At 34.9% G+C, this 17,006-nt stretch overlaps 6 protein-coding genes across 6 annotated transcripts; 3 read left to right on the plus strand and 3 right to left on the minus strand.

Annotated features, from left to right (window-relative positions):
• Positions 1-61: 61 nt before the first annotated feature.
• Positions 62-1,892, plus strand: LOC9300545 (F-box/FBD/LRR-repeat protein At5g56570). The gene is made up of 3 exons (XM_021016301.1): positions 62-983; positions 1,080-1,214; positions 1,471-1,892. Exons 1-3 carry the CDS (start codon positions 135-137, stop codon positions 1,738-1,740), a joined length of 1,254 nt encoding a protein of 417 aa, XP_020871960.1. The 5' UTR covers positions 62-134; the 3' UTR covers positions 1,741-1,892.
• Positions 1,893-1,963: 71 nt separating this feature from the next.
• On the minus strand, positions 1,964-4,065 carry LOC9300546 (mitogen-activated protein kinase kinase 6). Its single transcript, XM_002866110.2, has 8 exons — positions 3,895-4,065; positions 3,668-3,752; positions 3,429-3,563; positions 3,036-3,263; positions 2,762-2,944; positions 2,427-2,650; positions 2,279-2,324; positions 1,964-2,180 (listed from the first exon to the last, which is right to left on the minus strand). The coding sequence occupies exons 1-8, from the start codon at positions 3,969-3,971 to the stop codon at positions 2,088-2,090; spliced, it is 1,071 nt and encodes a 356-aa protein (XP_002866156.1). The 5' UTR covers positions 3,972-4,065; the 3' UTR covers positions 1,964-2,087.
• Positions 4,066-4,588: 523 nt separating this feature from the next.
• LOC9302231 (glucan endo-1,3-beta-glucosidase 13) lies at positions 4,589-7,029 on the plus strand. Its single transcript, XM_002864424.2, has 4 exons — positions 4,589-4,977; positions 5,183-6,466; positions 6,556-6,589; positions 6,677-7,029. The coding sequence occupies exons 1-4, from the start codon at positions 4,923-4,925 to the stop codon at positions 6,822-6,824; spliced, it is 1,521 nt and encodes a 506-aa protein (XP_002864470.1). The 5' UTR covers positions 4,589-4,922; the 3' UTR covers positions 6,825-7,029.
• A 78-nt stretch (positions 7,030-7,107) lies between these two features.
• On the minus strand, positions 7,108-8,326 carry LOC9300547 (profilin-5). The gene is made up of 3 exons (XM_002866111.2): positions 8,104-8,326; positions 7,518-7,655; positions 7,108-7,431 (listed from the first exon to the last, which is right to left on the minus strand). Exons 1-3 carry the CDS (start codon positions 8,224-8,226, stop codon positions 7,297-7,299), a joined length of 396 nt encoding a protein of 131 aa, XP_002866157.1. The 5' UTR covers positions 8,227-8,326; the 3' UTR covers positions 7,108-7,296.
• Positions 8,327-8,991: 665 nt separating this feature from the next.
• Positions 8,992-10,746, plus strand: LOC9302232 (putative dual specificity protein phosphatase DSP8). Its single transcript, XM_021016272.1, has 6 exons — positions 8,992-9,261; positions 9,556-9,678; positions 9,762-9,855; positions 9,937-10,019; positions 10,119-10,208; positions 10,351-10,746. The coding sequence occupies exons 1-6, from the start codon at positions 9,040-9,042 to the stop codon at positions 10,429-10,431; spliced, it is 693 nt and encodes a 230-aa protein (XP_020871931.1). The 5' UTR covers positions 8,992-9,039; the 3' UTR covers positions 10,432-10,746.
• On the minus strand, positions 10,671-14,580 carry LOC9300548 (NAC domain-containing protein 101). Its single transcript, XM_021016273.1, has 8 exons — positions 14,256-14,580; positions 13,817-13,967; positions 13,461-13,653; positions 12,635-12,744; positions 11,982-12,386; positions 11,308-11,559; positions 10,906-10,986; positions 10,671-10,778 (listed from the first exon to the last, which is right to left on the minus strand). Exons 2-8 carry the CDS (start codon positions 13,928-13,930, stop codon positions 10,713-10,715), a joined length of 1,221 nt encoding a protein of 406 aa, XP_020871932.1. The 5' UTR covers positions 13,931-13,967; positions 14,256-14,580; the 3' UTR covers positions 10,671-10,712.
• Between the last annotated feature and the right edge of the window lie 2,426 nt (positions 14,581-17,006).

A 17,006-nucleotide genomic window follows, 5' to 3' on the forward strand; every position in this document is an offset into this window, starting at 1 on the left:
TAAGAAAATCTTTTTTTTTTTAACATATATCTTAAATTGATTTTTTAGTAATCGTGAAACCTAATTGACCTAAGGCTCTTTTCTTCTTCCTTTGCACACACGTCCCAAAACAGAGAGAAGAATTCACCAGAATCATGGAGAGCTGCCAGAAGAAAAAGCAAAAAGAATTGGAGACACCAACAGAGCTCAGTGATATGCCTGATGAATTAATCTTGAAGATATTCTCGCTTCTTCCGTTTTTCAAAGAGGATTTAGCAACACGTTTCATATCAGAATATGGGAAGGGTCATTGGAAACCGGAGCCGAATGTCATTTTTGATGATCAATCAATCGATATGAGTTTTGTATATGGATCTTTGATGTCCAAGGATGCTCAAATTCTAGATAGCTTGCATCTCAAGCTTAACAATTACTATTCTGCTTCAGATATCAATTTTCTAGTTCAACTCGGGGTTAATCGATCTGTGAGAGAGCTGAGAATCGACTTGTTTGGCAAAACCCTAGAACTGCCTTGTTGCTTGAGTACGTGCACAACCCTAAAAGAATTGGTACTCGATAATTTAAGCATCAGGCCTGTCCCGCGTTGGTTTCGTTTGCCATCACTCGAAACTCTCCAACTTTCATCGGTTGCTGGAGGCAATTCTGGTGCAAGTCTTATAAGAATTTACTCTGTTCATGAACGTTTGGTTGTACACCAAAACAGATATGACGATGTGACTATAATCAATATCAATGTGCCTACTTTGAGGAGCTTATCTATCGATAACAGGAAAGGGATGTATGGGCGCACCGGTGGCTTTTGGATAAATGCTCCTTCTTTGATGTTCTTGAACATTAAGGATACATTCAGTAACTGTATAATGTTTGAATCCATGCCTGCGATGATCAAATCGGATATCGAGGTTACTCATAACCAATCTGAGAAGTTCTTAGAGTCTCTTACCTCAATCCGACATCTTTCTCTTTGTTCTCCAACTTCAATGGTAAAAAAACTCTCTTACTCCAATAATGTCAGTATTTCTCCTTTTATGTTTTGTTTATTTTCATAACTGAAAATAACATAAACTTTATAACTGCAGACTCCATATCCTACAGACACAAAATTCCCCAATCTTGAACATCTAAAGCTATGTACATGTTCTGCGGGATGGCAGAATCTACTTGCGTGTATGCTCAATGACGCTCCCAATCTTCGATCTCTTACACTTAAGTTGGTATGTAGAATGCAACTTTTTTACTAGTATGTCAGATGAACAGTATGATAACATTTTCTTGTCATATTTTTCCTACACATTCACTACTAGCAACACTAAAACTTTAGCAATGTTTTGAATGATAAAAAACTGCAGAATCATGTTCTTTAAACATAGAAAAATAGTATACCATAGCATCATCTCTGTGTGTCCGTTTCTTTTAAGACGATCTTTAACACTAACACACGTAATGTTTCTTTCATTTTTTTCATGTCAGAGACATAAAAACGATATCAATCCGAAGGGCATCTGGGAAAAACCAACAGTTGTTCCTGAATGTCTATCTACGCGTCTTGAGATCTTGAAATGGAGAGATTATGAAGGAACTGAGCATGAGAAGGATATGGTTGGGTACATACTAGCAAACGCTACTTTCCTACAGAGGGCGACATTCTCAACGAAATGTAGAGACCAATGTGATTCCAGGTTCAGCGAGTTACAGTCTATGGAGAGAGTTTCAGAGATATGTGAGTTTGTGTTTGACTAATGTGACTCTCTTATGTGATGGTGTGTGTCTCTCTAGAAGACACAGAGACGTTCTTAGCTTTCTTCTTCCTTTCCCTTGACTTTTATCTTTGATGGTTTTGTTTTCTTATCTGCGGATCTTCTTTAATTCTTGAAAACAGAGCTTTTTTTGTTTACATGGAATGTCATAATTTGGGAGAAAATAAGTTTTATAATTGACTATCACATATATAACCAAAACCTTGTATAATAAAATCTCATTCAACTTTCATTGTCAAGTAATAATCTGTAGAGATACATTACACAATATCATGTATCTTATCATATCATATCATATACCAAATGCAAATGCGGAAGAAGAGGGTTTACTTATCTAAGGTAGTTAACAGGTGGTTCCAGAGTGCCAACAAGTATCCCGAGATCAATATCCTTGTCTTCAAACTTTTTTATGAATGGATGACTCTGAGATCATGAACAAACAAATCTTAGAATGTTTCATCAGAGATACTAATAACCAAGACTGCGAGAGAGAGAGAGAGTGGTGAGTAGGAATTACTTACCAAGAGTTCCAAAGATGATGCTCTTGCTGGAGGATCTTTTTGTATGCTGTTGTTAATGTACAGCAGAATCATTTGGACCATTAATATTCATTCTGTCTGTGTCTTTATCCAAATTATATGAAGATGCGAATAATGAGTTACCACTTACCAGGCTGATACAAAGGAGCAGAATTCAGGTGAGAATTGATCAGAAGGAGCAGTTGGTGGTGGATTCTCTACGATCGCTGCCAAGAGTTCATAAAAGCTTGGCGGGTTTTGCTGATCTTCAGATTCTAAGTAAGGGAATCTTCCTATTGCGCATTCTAATACTGACATGCCCAAACTCCAAATGTCACTGCTGTAGTCATATGTGCTTCCACTGATCCTCTCAGGCTGTGAAGTGAAGAAGTGAAAAAGAGACAAGTCATGAATAAGTAAGTATGTTTTACAATACAAAAACATAAAGAAATTTGTAATGTAGTGATTTTTGGAATGCTTTCGTACCGACATATAGTTGTAGGTTCCAACAAATGTGTCCCTCTGTCCCATGGAGCTAGCAAGACTTGCACTTACACCAAAATCTGAGATTTTCACTTCCCCTTTATGGTTTACAAGAAGGTTTGAAGGCTTAATGTCTCTGTGTATGACATGTCTTTCGTTGTGCAGGTACACAAGGCCTAGCAAAACCTGTGTAAACAAGGGTAAAATAAGTAAGAGTGACGACAAACCATGAGAATACTTTTAAATCACATGGTGGAGTATAGGAAGTTCAATGGACCTGTTTACAGACAACAGCAAGGTAAGGTTCAAGAATAGTCTTGACTTGTCTTATCACATCCGCAAGAGATCCCCGGTCCATGTATTCAAGCACAAGAGAAAAGGCTCCATTGTGATAGAAAGAATGGTAGCAAACAACTACATGTGGACATTGCGATGATGCTTGGTTTATTTTGAGCTCCTGGACAATTTGCTTACGGATCTCCTCTTGTATATTCATCTGTATGACCTGTGACTCATAAAAGAAACAAACTCAAAACCCCAAATCTACTCAAAGGCCTCATTCACCAGCATTATATGTGAATCATTAGTCCTAACCAAGTGATCATATTATCAAAAGAACTAAACTTTACTTGAATTGACTAGTCAATGAGAAGAAAAACAAGTACTTTACCTTCATAGCAAAGAATTTGCCAACCCATTTATGACGAACTAGTTGAACAACACCACCACTGCCTTTTCCGATGACTTTCACAGTCTCTAAGTCTTCAGCGGTAATTTCGAAATCAAGCTCCTTGCTATCAGATTGCTGTAATGGAAGATAACAACACATACACAATAAATCCACTTAATTACTTAATTCTCTGAAACATTGAGATCTCTCATAAACAAGATTAGGGTTAAAAAAATTACCCTTGATTGCTTCTCATCTGACATCAACCTTAACCCCTTTTGATTCAGAAGAAAATCTCCATCGTGAAATGTTCCACTCGCAGTCCTGTTTTTCAAATCGAATTCAATCAATTTCACAGAATCAATTCAAACCCAGAAAAATAAATGATTCAAATCAATCGATTTTGTTTACAATCTCACGAAACAAAACAGATCGAAGTACAAAGAGGAGAAATCGGGAAACTTACAAGAAGGAAGAGATTGGGGATTCTTGAGCTGGAACGGAGAGCTTAAGCTGCTTCAAGTTCGATTTGATCTTCACCATTTTTTTCTTCCTTGGGATTATCGCTCTCTAGGGTTTCTAAATAAGCAATTTCAAGAAAGAGAAAGAAAGTAGTGGAGAGAAGACGACGACTCTTCAATGTTAACGGACTTATTATTTTGAACGCGTAAGACCGGGAAAAGAAAAAATAAAAAAAAACAAAATCATATAATTAAGAATTAAATATATTGGGCTGTAAGATTCAAATGGGCTTTAATTGATAGATATAAGCTGATACGGCCCATTAACTGCACCACATCTGTTCTTCGAACCGTTCCACCGGTTATATCTGGGATCGACAGCTGGCGATAAGAATAATCTTAATTGTTTTTTTTTGGAATCGTAAGAAAGTTAATTATTTGTTTGGAATAAATAAAAATAATTATTTATTTATTGGATTAACGAATTTATATTACTTTTTTTTTTTTGCATTTCGTCGGTTTGAAATTAATATTTCTCCCACTGTTTAAAGCTATAAGCAAATTAATGTAGTATTTGTGATCGAATTTATTTAGAGCGTATCCAAACCTCACAAAATTAAATTCCATGGGACCTATAATTTATATTGGGGTAGTTTTGAGAATACGCATAAATAACGGGGGACGAAAGTAAAGTTGGAAATGGTCTCAAAGCTTTAGCGGAATCCAGACAATTCTATCAAATCGAATTTATTGTACTGCCTGAGGCCCGGTTCGTTTCCGACCAGTGTTCAACTTCTGACAAGAAAAAAACAATAGCCAAGAAAAAAAAGAAAAACTAAACTAATCTAGTTTCCCACTCTCTCTGTAGAAAGAGAGAGAGAGCTTTAGCGAAGCTTTTTTTTAGAGAGAGAAAAAGCTTCAAACTTTTTTCACTAAAGAGAGAAGAAACTCGAAGAAGAAGAAGAGCTGCCAGAAGATAAAGCTTCCTTCTTTCGAGGAAAGGAAGCAAAGCAAAGTGTGTAGTTACACAGCAATGGCGAGAGACTTCAAGCTCATCTTCTCCATTTCTCTTCTGCTTCTGCTTCTTGGTTTGTCTCTCTGTCTCTCTCTCTCTAGTATTCACTTCAAGAGCTCTCTGAGACTTTGTTCTGAATTAGAAATTCGAATAGATTCCATTACCTTCTTCTAATCTACTGTAGAGCTTCTAGGCAATTTCATATAGCTATCAAAAGAACATATTGGTCAGAAAAAAAAAACCAATTGATTCTATCTTTTTCCCCCAAATTTTTGCAGACTGTTGCTACGGTGGCAAGGTCGGAGTTTGTTACGGAAGAAGCGCCGATGATCTTCCAACACCGGCAAAAGTTGTTCAATTGATTCAACAGCACAACATCAAATACGTTAGAATCTATGATTACAATTCTCAAGTCCTCAAAGCATTTGGAAACACAAGCATTGAGCTTATGATTGGAGTTCCAAACTCTGATCTTAACGCTTTCTCACAATCCCAATCAAATGTAGACACCTGGCTAAAGAACAGCGTCTTACCTTACTATCCAACGACCAAGATCACTTACATTACCGTTGGAGCTGAGTCTACTGATGATCCACACATCAATGCTTCATCTTTTGTTGTTCCCGCGATGCAGAATGTGTTAACCGCTCTGAGGAAAGTCGGTTTGAGTAGAAGAATCAAGGTTTCGACGACTCTTTCGCTCGGGATCCTCTCTAGATCTTTCCCTCCTTCCGCTGGAGCATTTAACAGCAGCTATGCTTATTTCTTGAGACCAATGTTAGAGTTCCTTGCAGAGAATAATTCTCCTTTCATGATCGATCTTTATCCGTATTACGCTTATAGAGACTCTCCAAACAATGTGTCTTTGGATTATGTGTTGTTTGAGTCTTCCTCTGAAGTGATTGACCCGAACACGGGTTTGCTTTACAAGAACATGTTTGATGCTCAAGTTGATGCTCTCTATTATGCTCTCACGGCTTTAAACTTCAGGACAATCAAGATTATGGTTACCGAGACTGGATGGCCAACCAAAGGTTCACCGAAGGAGAAAGCTGCTGCGTCTCCTGACAACGCGGAGACATACAATTCAAACATAATCCATCATGTGGTTACCAACCAAGGCACACCTGCAAAACCAGGAGAGGCGATGAACGTTTATATATTCTCATTGTTCAACGAGAATCGAAAAGCGGGTTTAGATTCAGAGAGAAACTGGGGATTGTTCTACCCTGACCAGACAAGCGTTTATCAGTTGGATTTCACGGGAAAGAGCAACGGGTTTCACTCGAATTCGAGTGGTACAAACTCGAGTGGGAGTAGTAATAGCTGGTGCATTGCTTCTTCTAAAGCTTCAGAGAGAGATCTGAAAGGTGCTTTGGATTGGGCTTGTGGTCCTGGAAATGTTGATTGCACAGCTATTCAACCGAGCCAGCCTTGTTTCCAACCAGATACTTTGGTTTCTCATGCTTCTTTCGTGTTCAATAGCTATTTCCAGCAGAATAGAGCAACAGACGTTGCTTGTAGCTTTGGAGGAGCTGGTGTTAAGGTCAACAAGGACCCTAGTAAGTAAACAAAATCTCCAGCTTTTACTCTGCAAAATCACAAATAAACAGTTTTGATCTTACCTTAATCTGATTCATTGCTGTTACAGGTTATGACAAATGCATATACATAACTGCAGGAGGGTACGTCATAGAGCTAGTTGTTTCAGATTTGCAAACTGAAGAACAATACATACATATTCTTACTGATTTGTTAAAATCTTTCTGCAGGAACAAAACCAAGGCGACGAATGCAACTGCATTGACCTCCTCTGCTTCAACTACAAGTGGAAACGAACCACTCCGATGGATTTTGAAACTCTGTCTCATGATCTCGTTGTTCTTCAGTTTGCACACTATGAATTCACAGGCACTGTAACCAGAATCTGAAAGAAACTTGAGCCAGTGTTTTTGCAGGAATGTAGCAATAGCAAGAAAAAGCAAAATTTGTTCCTGAATAGTTTGGTCTAGGAATTGTGTCCGTCTAAAGATTTTGTCTTTCTTCCTGCAGTGGAATCATTGTACAGACATTCTATCTGGAAACTTGTCTGAAATCAATTGTGTTTATAGTCTCGTGATCTGAATCATCATCACTACAATTCACAAAAATCTCAATTTGCATAACTATTCATGAACTCTAAAGCTATGGTACCACACTGCCATTCATTAAAATTTCAACTCGACACAAATGGAGACAATACTTGTTTTAGAAATCATACAACCCCAAGATCCATCACATGGTAAGTAATACACAGTCGGACTATCGAATGATCGATCACCTTCGATATATAAATAGTTTTTCTCTCACGACACAACTGTAAGATTACATGAATATAGCAGCGGCTTGGGTTTCAGAGCCCCGATTCAATCAGGTAGTCACCGAGCCTCTCCACGACCATATTGCATTGTCCAGGAGCCATTGGTTCTTCATAAATACCAAAGACCAAAGCTTGGGTGGTCTTCTTGATGGTAACACCACCAGCTCCCTACAATGGAAGCAAAAGCAACATCAGTTGATAAAAAACAAGCAGCAGTGAAAAAAGGTTCATCAAAAATCAAAGAGTCCAGTTACCTTCTTTCCTCGAATGACGGCATTTGGTTCTCCTTGGATTACCATGTACTTGTTGCCACCAAGGAACAATCCTGTTGGGGCAAGTGTTCCAGGTGTAGTAAAATCGTCTTTGATGCCCTGAATTTCCTCAGGCTTCAACTAAAATAACAAAAATACCGAAACAAAGCAAATTCAGTTTCTTTTAAAGATCTCATGAAAGCAACCTACGAACTACATAACCAGTTGAAACGCTGAAAAATCCAAAACTAATAAGAAACAGCATTTCTTAAACAACTAATATCAGTAAACACTTCACTCTTAAAGAACCACAAAAACCATGAAACAAAACTCAACCACAAAGAAGTTCTCCATTTCAAAAGTCACCAAATTTCTGCCTAAAAGAGCTTTAAACTCGTGAATTGAACTTCTTCAAGAACACATGAATCAGAAAACCAAAACCAAACATGAAAATTGCTGAATTTTGGTGATTCAGTAGCTTTAGCTAAACAAAAAAAAAAGGTTGCAGATTTCAACAGAGATCCAAAGAAACAGCAAAAGCGAATATAGATACTAAGAATGAGCACTGGGTAGAGAAATAAACCCTAACCTGAGGGAAATTGCTGCTCTGAGCCCAGACGCTACCGTCTTGGCCGAGAATTGCGGCGGCGGTGAGGCGATTTCCTTCAACGTCGCACATCAAGTGATCGTCGACGTAAGTCTGCCACGACATCTTCGTCTTCGTCCTTATTCTTACTTTGCTCTGCTTCTTTGTGGTTTATCGGAATGTTCTAGAGATAGCGTCGAAACTACGAGTGTGTGTTTGTGGCAGTGGCATTTACGCAAATATATAGATTTATACATGATCGACACGTGCCAGTACAACTCTTTTTAATAAAAACAATTGTATAGAAAATTTAATGAAAAAAGAGGAAAATATATAACAAATTGAAAACTAGAGTTAGTAAAATGAAAAAACAATAAATTAAATATGGCGTTTTCCTTAAAAAGTCTTTCCCTTTTCATAATAATTAATTTTGTTGATTTTTTGGCTCTAACATTGAATGAAACTAAATTTAGTTTTAGTTTAAACAATCAAATGAAAGGATTTTAATAAATACCATCAATCTTCCTATATGGAGTATGTAATTTTTTTATTAAAGATTTCACTATGATATTTTTTTTAAAACAGAAGTTTGGAACCACATTATTACAATAAATATTGGAAAAAATAGGAGTATTAATCTAAAAACAACAACAATATTCAAAGATTGAGTAAAAAAAATACTCTTTATGTTTCATAATAAATGACATTTAAGTACTTAAATCTTTGTTTACAAAGATAAATTGACACTTTTTCTGAAACACAAATATTAAGTGGTAAAATCAGATTTATTATGAAATAAAGGAAGATTTTAGAAAGAAAAAAAAAAAGATTTTGAAGGTAGAAAGAAAAACAAAGATCTTAATGGGCCTTAATATGTTTCTTTTATAAGGGAGGGTGATTTTGTAAATATGACCAACTCACTTTTTCTTCTTCCCGGCGATGACCGGTGGAACGGAGGAAGATGACACGACGCAGCAGCGATCATCACGAAACGACGGCGTTTCAAAGAAGAAGAAGAAGAGTGTAGGTTCTAAGGGAGAGAAAGCAAAGAGAGCTCTTATCGGAGCTGGTGGTCGGATCCTGTTTTATCCGACACTTTTATACAACCTCGTCCGCTTCAAACTCCAGTCTCAATTCAGATGGTGGGATCAAATCGATGAGGTTTTGTTTTTTTTTGTTATTTCTTCCTTTAACTTAGTGCTAATGAGATTTAAAGGAGATAACTTTTTAGCATTAGGAATCTGAATTTTGACTGGAATGTTTTGATCCGAAAGAAGAGGCAATGTGATGTTTAAAGATCAGTTTTTTTTAGACTCTCTAAAGTCAGAATTGTTTCTGTCTGTATAGTTTATGCAGCAAACTATTGAAATTTGAGCTCTTTCCTCAAATCCCTGAGTATCAATTTGGTCTATGCAACGTTTTTTTCTGATGCAGAAAGTCTTTCTTTTTGTTCAGTTTCTTTTGATGGGAGCGGTTCCATTTCGTAAGGATGTTCCGCGACTAAAACAGTTAGGTGTTGGTGGCGTGATTACTCTTAATGAACCTTATGAGACTTTGGTACCATCCTCTTTGTACAATGTAGGTTCAATGCCACCAAATCTTGTGTTTCAAATCTTTTTTTGTCTACTTGTGGAGTATTTGATGATTGCTAGTTGTTTTAGGCTTATGAAATGGAGCATCTAGTGATACCAACACGGGATTACTTGTTTGCTCCTTCGATTGCAGATATAACCCGAGCTGTAAACTTCATTCACAGTAAGTGATGCCGTGCTCTCTTTTACCCTTATTTGAATTTACTCCTTCTGTTGCTTATTATGCATTCCTTTTTTGTAACAGAGAATGCTTTGCTCGGTAAAACAACCTATGTCCATTGCAAAGCTGGTCGCGGAAGAAGTACTACTGTTGTTCTCTGTTATCTGGTAAGTTCATTGATCAAATCATATCGGTTAAATTAAACTTGCAGTTGGTCCTTTATTGAACTCCCTTCTCACTAACGTTTTCTCTCTATTTGTTTTCAGATTGAACATAAGAGTATGACTGTAGCTGCAGCTTTTGAACACGTGCGCTCGATAAGACCGCGGGTTTTATTGCACGCTTCACAGAGGAAGGTAAATCGTGATCCTTTATATGTTCCACCAAAGATACAATCATATAATGAAACTGAAAACAGGATCTTTTTGTGTGTGTGATTCTTTAATACAGAGAGTCTAGGATTTGTTTCTGAATGCTTGTGATTTCATGTATAAATAGGTTGTTGAGGAATTTAACAGATTACAATCTCCTTTGAGCGAATCAGCATTCATCGCAACCTCTGATGATATTGTAAGTTAAATGGCAAAGACTAAGTCAGTCATAACTCAGTAATTCCAAAATCGATCAAAACTCAAAATCTAAGCAGGAGGTGTTTTGACAAGACTTCTCTGCTTCCTTTTGGTTCGGTTAAAATCTCCGGTTTTGATCTTCTGATTCGGCTTGGTTCCTGTGAAATTGTGTCCGGTCTAGGTGGTTAGCAATATCCATCTTTTAAGTACAGTATAACAAAATGACTTGTTGGTTAACAATTGTTTAGAATACAAATTTTTTAATGATGTATATAATTTGATTTTTTGGTCCTACCAGAAAGGTGGAAACGTTAACCACTCTGCATTTTGCTGTGGGTTTGCTTCTGTTGAATGCTCCTGCGAATTTAATTATTTGTGATTATATCATTTGTTTTATTCAAAAGATTGACCAATACACACAACTTATGTTAGAACAATCACGAATGTAATTAATAAGAAATACACGTATTCGTTAGAAACTTACGTCTTCTATGCAAGTAGCTGTGGTACAACCCATAATTAGGTCTTCTAATCCCGAACCAGACGACCGACCCCTCAATTGCTGCTGCTTTCATTTAGAAAAACAATCAAAATACGAATACTAATATTAAAATATTAATTATAACGAATATGAGAAGGAATTAATTGATATTGTAATATATGAATTACTTTTTTGCATGAGCCTGTAGATCCAAAATCATTAGTCTTTATTTAAATGAGTGGTTATAATTAAATGTCCAACTAGACAAGAAACACTAATATCACTACTATCTAGCTATATCCATGCATGCACGTTCGCGTGCATTGACTTTAGATTTGAGCTAATTTGGAGGAATGAATTTTTTTTGTTTGATTATTAAGTAAAATTAGTGAATGAAAACATTACCTGAAAGGGCATAGTACTTGTACCATGGAAGATCGAGTCATTTCGTGATGTGATAGTAGGGGTCATGGGATATGATGATGACATGTGAAGATCTCTTCTATCTCCGATTTGATGATGTTGATTATGATGATCATGAATCATATGATGAGAGGACATTGATGATGTTGATGATGTTAAGATCTCATTATGTACTTCCTCGCACGTGCCATACACACGCTGGTTTTCTCTTCCCTTTGAAGCTTCGGATGTCCCCTTGGTTACGTACATGTTAATTACCACACAAAAAAAATGTTGGTTACCAAAAAGGTAATTTTTTTTGTAAAACTCTCATTGTTGTATTAAGAGTTAAAGAGTAAGACAATACAATAGTAAGACTTAGTTTACGTAAAAGTTGAGCATTAGAGGAAAAAATATCGTAAAATTAGAGAAAAAAGTACTTTATATGCACCATATAAAATGAACTTATACATCCACGCTAATTTTTTATTATTATATAGGTACATAAAGACAAATTATCTCTAGATAGTATCAGCTAGAAAAAAAAAACATAATTAGCTGACAAAAACCGGAAAAAGTTGTAGATTTTGTAAAATGAAACTGACTATGTTTTGAAGATATTTCATACTATCATACTATATATTATAGTATTGTAAGGGGGAAGAAATTATAAATACCTCATCAAAGCCTCTTGTATAGGGATTCATATTAACCCTAGAAACAATGTCACCGACACCGGAGCCAAGAGTCTGCAACGTGGCAGCTACGGAAATCTCATCTCCGACACCAATTCCGATCATGTCTTTGGAACCATGATTATCAGACCAATGAATATTACTAACACACTGTCTAGGTTGTGTCTGATAAAAGATCTTAGAGACCACAAGCTCTCCTTCTCTCTCTTCCTCATTGATGCCTAAATGATATTGATGCATCACCCAATTTGTTTTCTCCGGTCGTCGATTCTTGCCGAAGTTTGTGTAGAGTACTAATATCTTCTTGCATCCTCTTTGTTGACCATTGATCATAACCGGTCTTGTTTTGCCCGTTTTGTGCCACCTGGTTTCTGATGATCCGGTTACCTCGGAGTCGTGATCGGTTTGGATTATTTTACGTCGTTTCCTTGTTCCGGTTGTGTAAGCTCTTGATGGTTTGTGGAAGAAGTGTTTGCTCAAGCCATTGGCGGACCCACGTTGGAGGAAGGTGGGTCAGTTGACACACCTTAAATTTATATATTCAAGACTTTATTGAGTGCATGTAATGCATCATTGATCATAACCGGTCTTGTTTTGCCCGTTTTGTGCCACCTGGTTTCTGATGATCCGGTTACCTCGGAGTCGTGATCGGTTTGGATTATTTTACGTCGTTTCCTTGTTCCGGTTGTGTAAGCTCTTGATGGTTTGTGGAAGAAGTGTTTGCTCAAGCCATCTCTTGTCACCCCTTAATTGCAAGAAAAAATAAATATAATTTTGAGTTGAATTTCTAGAAAATTAATGTAAGATGAACAAGTTATTATTTATGAGGAAACTTGTTTTTCAAAGTTGGGTCACCAAACATTATCCAAGATCCCAATATTATTATACTTACATGCACAGTTTAGTACCTATTCATAAATATATTAGAGTATGTATGAACTAAGAAGTTATCTAATAAAAAGCAATTAAGCAGAGAGTCGATCAGTTATGTTATTAATCTTTTTAGATTAACTAAAAACGATGGTGTTCAAAAAAAAAAAAAAATTAAAACGGATCGCATTTTTTGTAAGAAGTTTCGTAGAAAAGTTTTATACGTCTTTAATTTTCTTTTGTTACACTAAAAATATCGATTCAATGTAGGATGTTTCAAAAGAAATTAATTATTTCTCCTTTTAGTTGATGATTAATAAGAGAACTTATTTTTAAAGGGGTAACTACGTACATTGATTTTTATTATTTGTGCAAAATTAAGGGTAATTAATTATATATATATATATATATATATATATATATATATATATATAGTATGCGAAATAGTGGTGATTTTAAAATTGCCTAACAAAATATTTTACAGTATCTCCTTAACTTTCAAATATCAAACAATAAATATTCATTTGTACTACCGTACATGCAGATCATATAGAGTTTGGTGTACTTTGTATTTAAAGAATAGAAATGAACCTGGAAGCTTCTGAGGATGAGTGTAACATATCCCATCTTCTCCATCAATGGTGGGAATAAATTCATCTATAAGTGGATGAGACGATGACCATTTCTTATTTTCTTCTTTTCCCTTCACTTTTGCTTCTAAATGTTCTATAAGTTCTTGATCTGTCGGATCGAATTTCACTCCAGCTGGCAATCCAACCCAATTCTTTATAAAAGAAAAGAAAAAAAAAGAAGGCTTATTAGTGAAGAAGAACAATTTTAAAGAAGGAAAGAAAAAAGTGACAGGATATCCTTTAATTATTTTTATTCTTGGGGGTTTTGATGAGGTTATATACTTATATATGTCTATAGGTGTAACGGAATATTACTGGTTTAGTAGCAGCTTGAATCATGCGACCACATCCAGGACAATGTTTTGATCCGCAAAGATGATGATGTTCTTCGAGCTTTGAATCTATGAGGTTACATTTACTATTCTTCATTTCCTTTTGATCGCTAAATGATTGATGAGAAATTGATCTGCAGTTTATGAAAAAAAAGTAAAGTTTTCAAAGATATTGCTCGATGCAAATATAAACACGATTCAAAGCATAAAATAAAAAGACAAAAATAGTTAGTAAATCCTATAAAGGTTTTTAGATATGTATGCCAGTAAGAGATCTACTGAATAAAAGCTAAAAGAAAGAAATTGATAAGATGAGTTGATGTCATTAATATACATATATAGAGCTAGAGATTAATGAACACATAAACAATTTAAAAACATGACAATAGAAAAGAAGAAGTAAAAACAAATATCAAGATTACCAGATCTACGTGAGATTGATTGGGTTGGAAAAATGGAAGAGAACGAAGAATTTGATAAAGACGGGAGTGATCTCAATATATATAGTAGAGAAAAATTAATAACCTATGATTTATGCTTTTTATTATTAAAATAATTGTTGTTAATATCTGTCTTTGGTTCCAGAAGAGATACAGAAACACATGTAGATACGACTTTAAGTACTGAAAAATCTATGTCAAAGTAGATAAAGAAACGAAGAAGAAATGAGGAAGACGAAGAGTAAAGGAAAGAAAAGGAGTTGAGACTGAAAAGGTTAAAACCCTAATTTTACTCTCTCTTGTCTTGTGCGACTCTTCAGTCTCTTGACCAAACCTTTTATTTATTTTCTTTTCGTTTTATATTTTCTTAGTTATATAAGGTGTATTAATATTTACTATCAGTTTTTAAAAAGTGATACGAAATAATAGCTTTTAAATCAGTTTTATATAATTGATGCCAAACTAATTAATTATAACATTACTTAGTATATAATTGATGCTAAAACACATCATTTATAAATAAATGATTCAAAATACGAGTATCATTTAGTGAAGTGATACAATTTAAGTGATTTAATATGATTTTTTTTTTTGTAGTGATAGGCTTTAATTTGTACTGTTGTACAGACAATATCAGTAGTACACAGCTAACTATGTCAAACATTTTTCTTGAGCAATATGAGAAAATTACGAATAATATATTGATTGAAGTTTTAAATGTAGTCAAAGATGTAAAGCCTTCTTTTATCAAAAAGATTAAAATCTAATTTTAAATTATCTTGTGCTTTTATTAACTGCTGAATCTCGGTCTTGTGTTTAAAATAAAGAGGAGCTATTTAGAAAACAGAACACACTGCACCAAGTTTTGATTAATTTACTTTTTATCTTAATATTTCTTACATACATTTTAATAATATAAAATTTGTTACCTTCTCTAATCTTTTGTATATTTGAACATAATTACGGGTTAATTTAGCAGAAGCATATTATTATTTTAATGAATGATCGTTGTGGAAGCCCCTTTGACCCATTGGTTGAACAAGGGTTAATTAATGCTTCTACATCCAGAGGTCTGGGGTTCGAGTCCCAGATACTGCGATTTATTAATAAATTTGCAGATTATTGGATGCAAGTGTGCAGGAGATCTCCAGCGATGTACAATTATAGCCGTTCGCCAGGATTCTACGCAGAGGGGAAGTGTCAATCAAGAGCATAAAGAAGGAGGTGAAGGAGGTGAGTATGAAGAAGAAGGTGAAGAAGGTGTCGTCGTGTCGTCTGTCGTGGATCTAATAAGGATCGGAAGGAATTGTCCGTTGTAGAATCCTCTATGTAACAGTTTTCATAATTTGCAATAAATAATAAATCCAAACGTTAAAAAAAAAAAAAGAACGCATCATAACATAGGAAACAAAGCATTTAAGGATAATCTTTTTGGATTATAAGGCAAACACATGTTTTTAAGAATCTTTTTCTTTTTACTTTCTTCCACATTATTTGAAATAGGAAACATATAGTATAGTATGTAATAATATTCTTGGGGGCTTTGAACCCAGTGGTCCTACATTGATGTGGGTCCAATGATGATGTCGGGAGATGAGGCCTACCCTCAGATTTGTTTGAACAACAGATCAAACGGTCATCATTTATTTGATCTAAATGATTAGTATTAGGTTTCGTATTTTTTTCTGCTGTTTTTCTTTGAAAAGAGGAAAAAAAAGAGAGTAAACATTAAACATCCTTTATTTGGGTATATATGACTTTTTTAAAAAAAATTGATACGAGTGTCGAGCAATAATGTGCTTATTTAATTTAGTATGAAAACACACATTGACACATTTTTAATTTTTTGTTTAGTGTTTCATAATATACATTAATTTATAAAATACAGTAGAAAACAATTAATGGTGTGTAGTAAATAAATAAACCATGATATTTTCACTAGTCCGTTATCTAGCAAATATTTATATTTTGATTTTTGACACAAACTATTAGTTTGGTGTTGTAATCACTCAAAAACGAAGTGCTATTTTTTCAACTTTTGCTTCTAAAACTTGGCTAGTGGCCTTATGAATTGAATAACGGGCCAAAGAAATGGCCTATTTATCAACCTATAACTGGGCTTTCACAATCGCCCATTTTAGCTTCATTTTGTTCGTTTTTCAGAAATTTGATATCATATCCGACCTAATGCAGAAGATCGATCAATAATTTCCATTTCTTTTTCAGAAATAATTTTCATATCCAACTGTAAATACATTTCTTTTCTTGCGGCAAAAAAAACTACATGTAACGTTTAATTTACGAAAAACAAATATTTAATATGTGTAGGTAACTACAATTTTTATTTTTTTGCGAGAGATTAGCGAGAGAGAGTCATATTAAAGAAACAGAAAATAACGACAAGTTTTATTACAACTTTGCTACTTTGATTCTGATTCGAAATCGACCGGCAATTATTTTTCTACATTATGAAGATTCATACGATTACGTATTTACCATTACGCAAGCTGTTTTCAAAAATATATATATTTATCACATATATATATATATATATATATATATATATATATATATATATATCCAGGCCCGGGCCCGGTCCTAGGATTTGTGTGGCCTAAAGCATAGTATAATTTTTTTTTTTTTAAATTGTTAATTTTGTCTAATCTTTTTCCAGTTTCCTGGATCATGAATATCCACATACTTGTGTTGATTTTGGGTGTCTCTCGAATCTTT

The sequence above is a fragment of the Arabidopsis lyrata genome (genome assembly GCF_000004255.2).
Source record: "Arabidopsis lyrata subsp. lyrata unplaced genomic scaffold ARALYscaffold_8, whole genome shotgun sequence".
Taxonomy (NCBI): Eukaryota; Viridiplantae; Streptophyta; class Magnoliopsida; order Brassicales; family Brassicaceae; genus Arabidopsis; species Arabidopsis lyrata.

Coding starts and splice junctions, on each gene's coding strand:
- LOC9300545 (XM_021016301.1), top strand. CDS start 135: ATGGAGAGCTGCCAGAAGAAAAAGCAAAAAGAATTGGAGACACCAACA. Junction 984..1,079: donor TTTGTTCTCCAACTTCAATG/GTAAAAAAACTC, acceptor TTATAACTGCAG/ACTCCATATCCTACAGACAC. Junction 1,215..1,470: donor GATCTCTTACACTTAAGTTG/GTATGTAGAATG, acceptor TTTTCATGTCAG/AGACATAAAAACGATATCAA.
- LOC9300546 (XM_002866110.2), bottom strand. CDS start 3,971: ATGGTGAAGATCAAATCGAACTTGAAGCAGCTTAAGCTCTCCGTTCCA. Junction 3,753..3,894: donor TCCCCAATCTCTTCCTTCTT/GTAAGTTTCCCG, acceptor TTTGAAAAACAG/GACTGCGAGTGGAACATTTC. Junction 2,651..2,761: donor GAACCTACAACTATATGTCG/GTACGAAAGCAT, acceptor TTCACTTCACAG/CCTGAGAGGATCAGTGGAAG.
- LOC9302231 (XM_002864424.2), top strand. CDS start 4,923: ATGGCGAGAGACTTCAAGCTCATCTTCTCCATTTCTCTTCTGCTTCTG. Junction 6,467..6,555: donor TAAGGTCAACAAGGACCCTA/GTAAGTAAACAA, acceptor TTGCTGTTACAG/GTTATGACAAATGCATATAC. Junction 6,590..6,676: donor ATATACATAACTGCAGGAGG/GTACGTCATAGA, acceptor ATCTTTCTGCAG/GAACAAAACCAAGGCGACGA.
- LOC9300547 (XM_002866111.2), bottom strand. CDS start 8,226: ATGTCGTGGCAGACTTACGTCGACGATCACTTGATGTGCGACGTTGAA. Junction 7,656..8,103: donor AGAGCAGCAATTTCCCTCAG/GTTAGGGTTTAT, acceptor TTGTTATTTTAG/TTGAAGCCTGAGGAAATTCA. Junction 7,432..7,517: donor CCGTCATTCGAGGAAAGAAG/GTAACTGGACTC, acceptor CTTCCATTGTAG/GGAGCTGGTGGTGTTACCAT.
- LOC9302232 (XM_021016272.1), top strand. CDS start 9,040: ATGACCGGTGGAACGGAGGAAGATGACACGACGCAGCAGCGATCATCA. Junction 10,020..10,118: donor CTGTTGTTCTCTGTTATCTG/GTAAGTTCATTG, acceptor ATTTGTTTTCAG/ATTGAACATAAGAGTATGAC. Junction 10,209..10,350: donor TGCACGCTTCACAGAGGAAG/GTAAATCGTGAT, acceptor ATGTATAAATAG/GTTGTTGAGGAATTTAACAG.
- LOC9300548 (XM_021016273.1), bottom strand. CDS start 13,930: ATGAAGAATAGTAAATGTAACCTCATAGATTCAAAGCTCGAAGAACAT. Junction 13,654..13,816: donor TTCAAGCTGCTACTAAACCA/GTAATATTCCGT, acceptor TCTTTTATAAAG/AATTGGGTTGGATTGCCAGC. Junction 10,987..11,307: donor CAAGTACTATGCCCTTTCAG/GTAATGTTTTCA, acceptor AAATGAAAGCAG/CAGCAATTGAGGGGTCGGTC.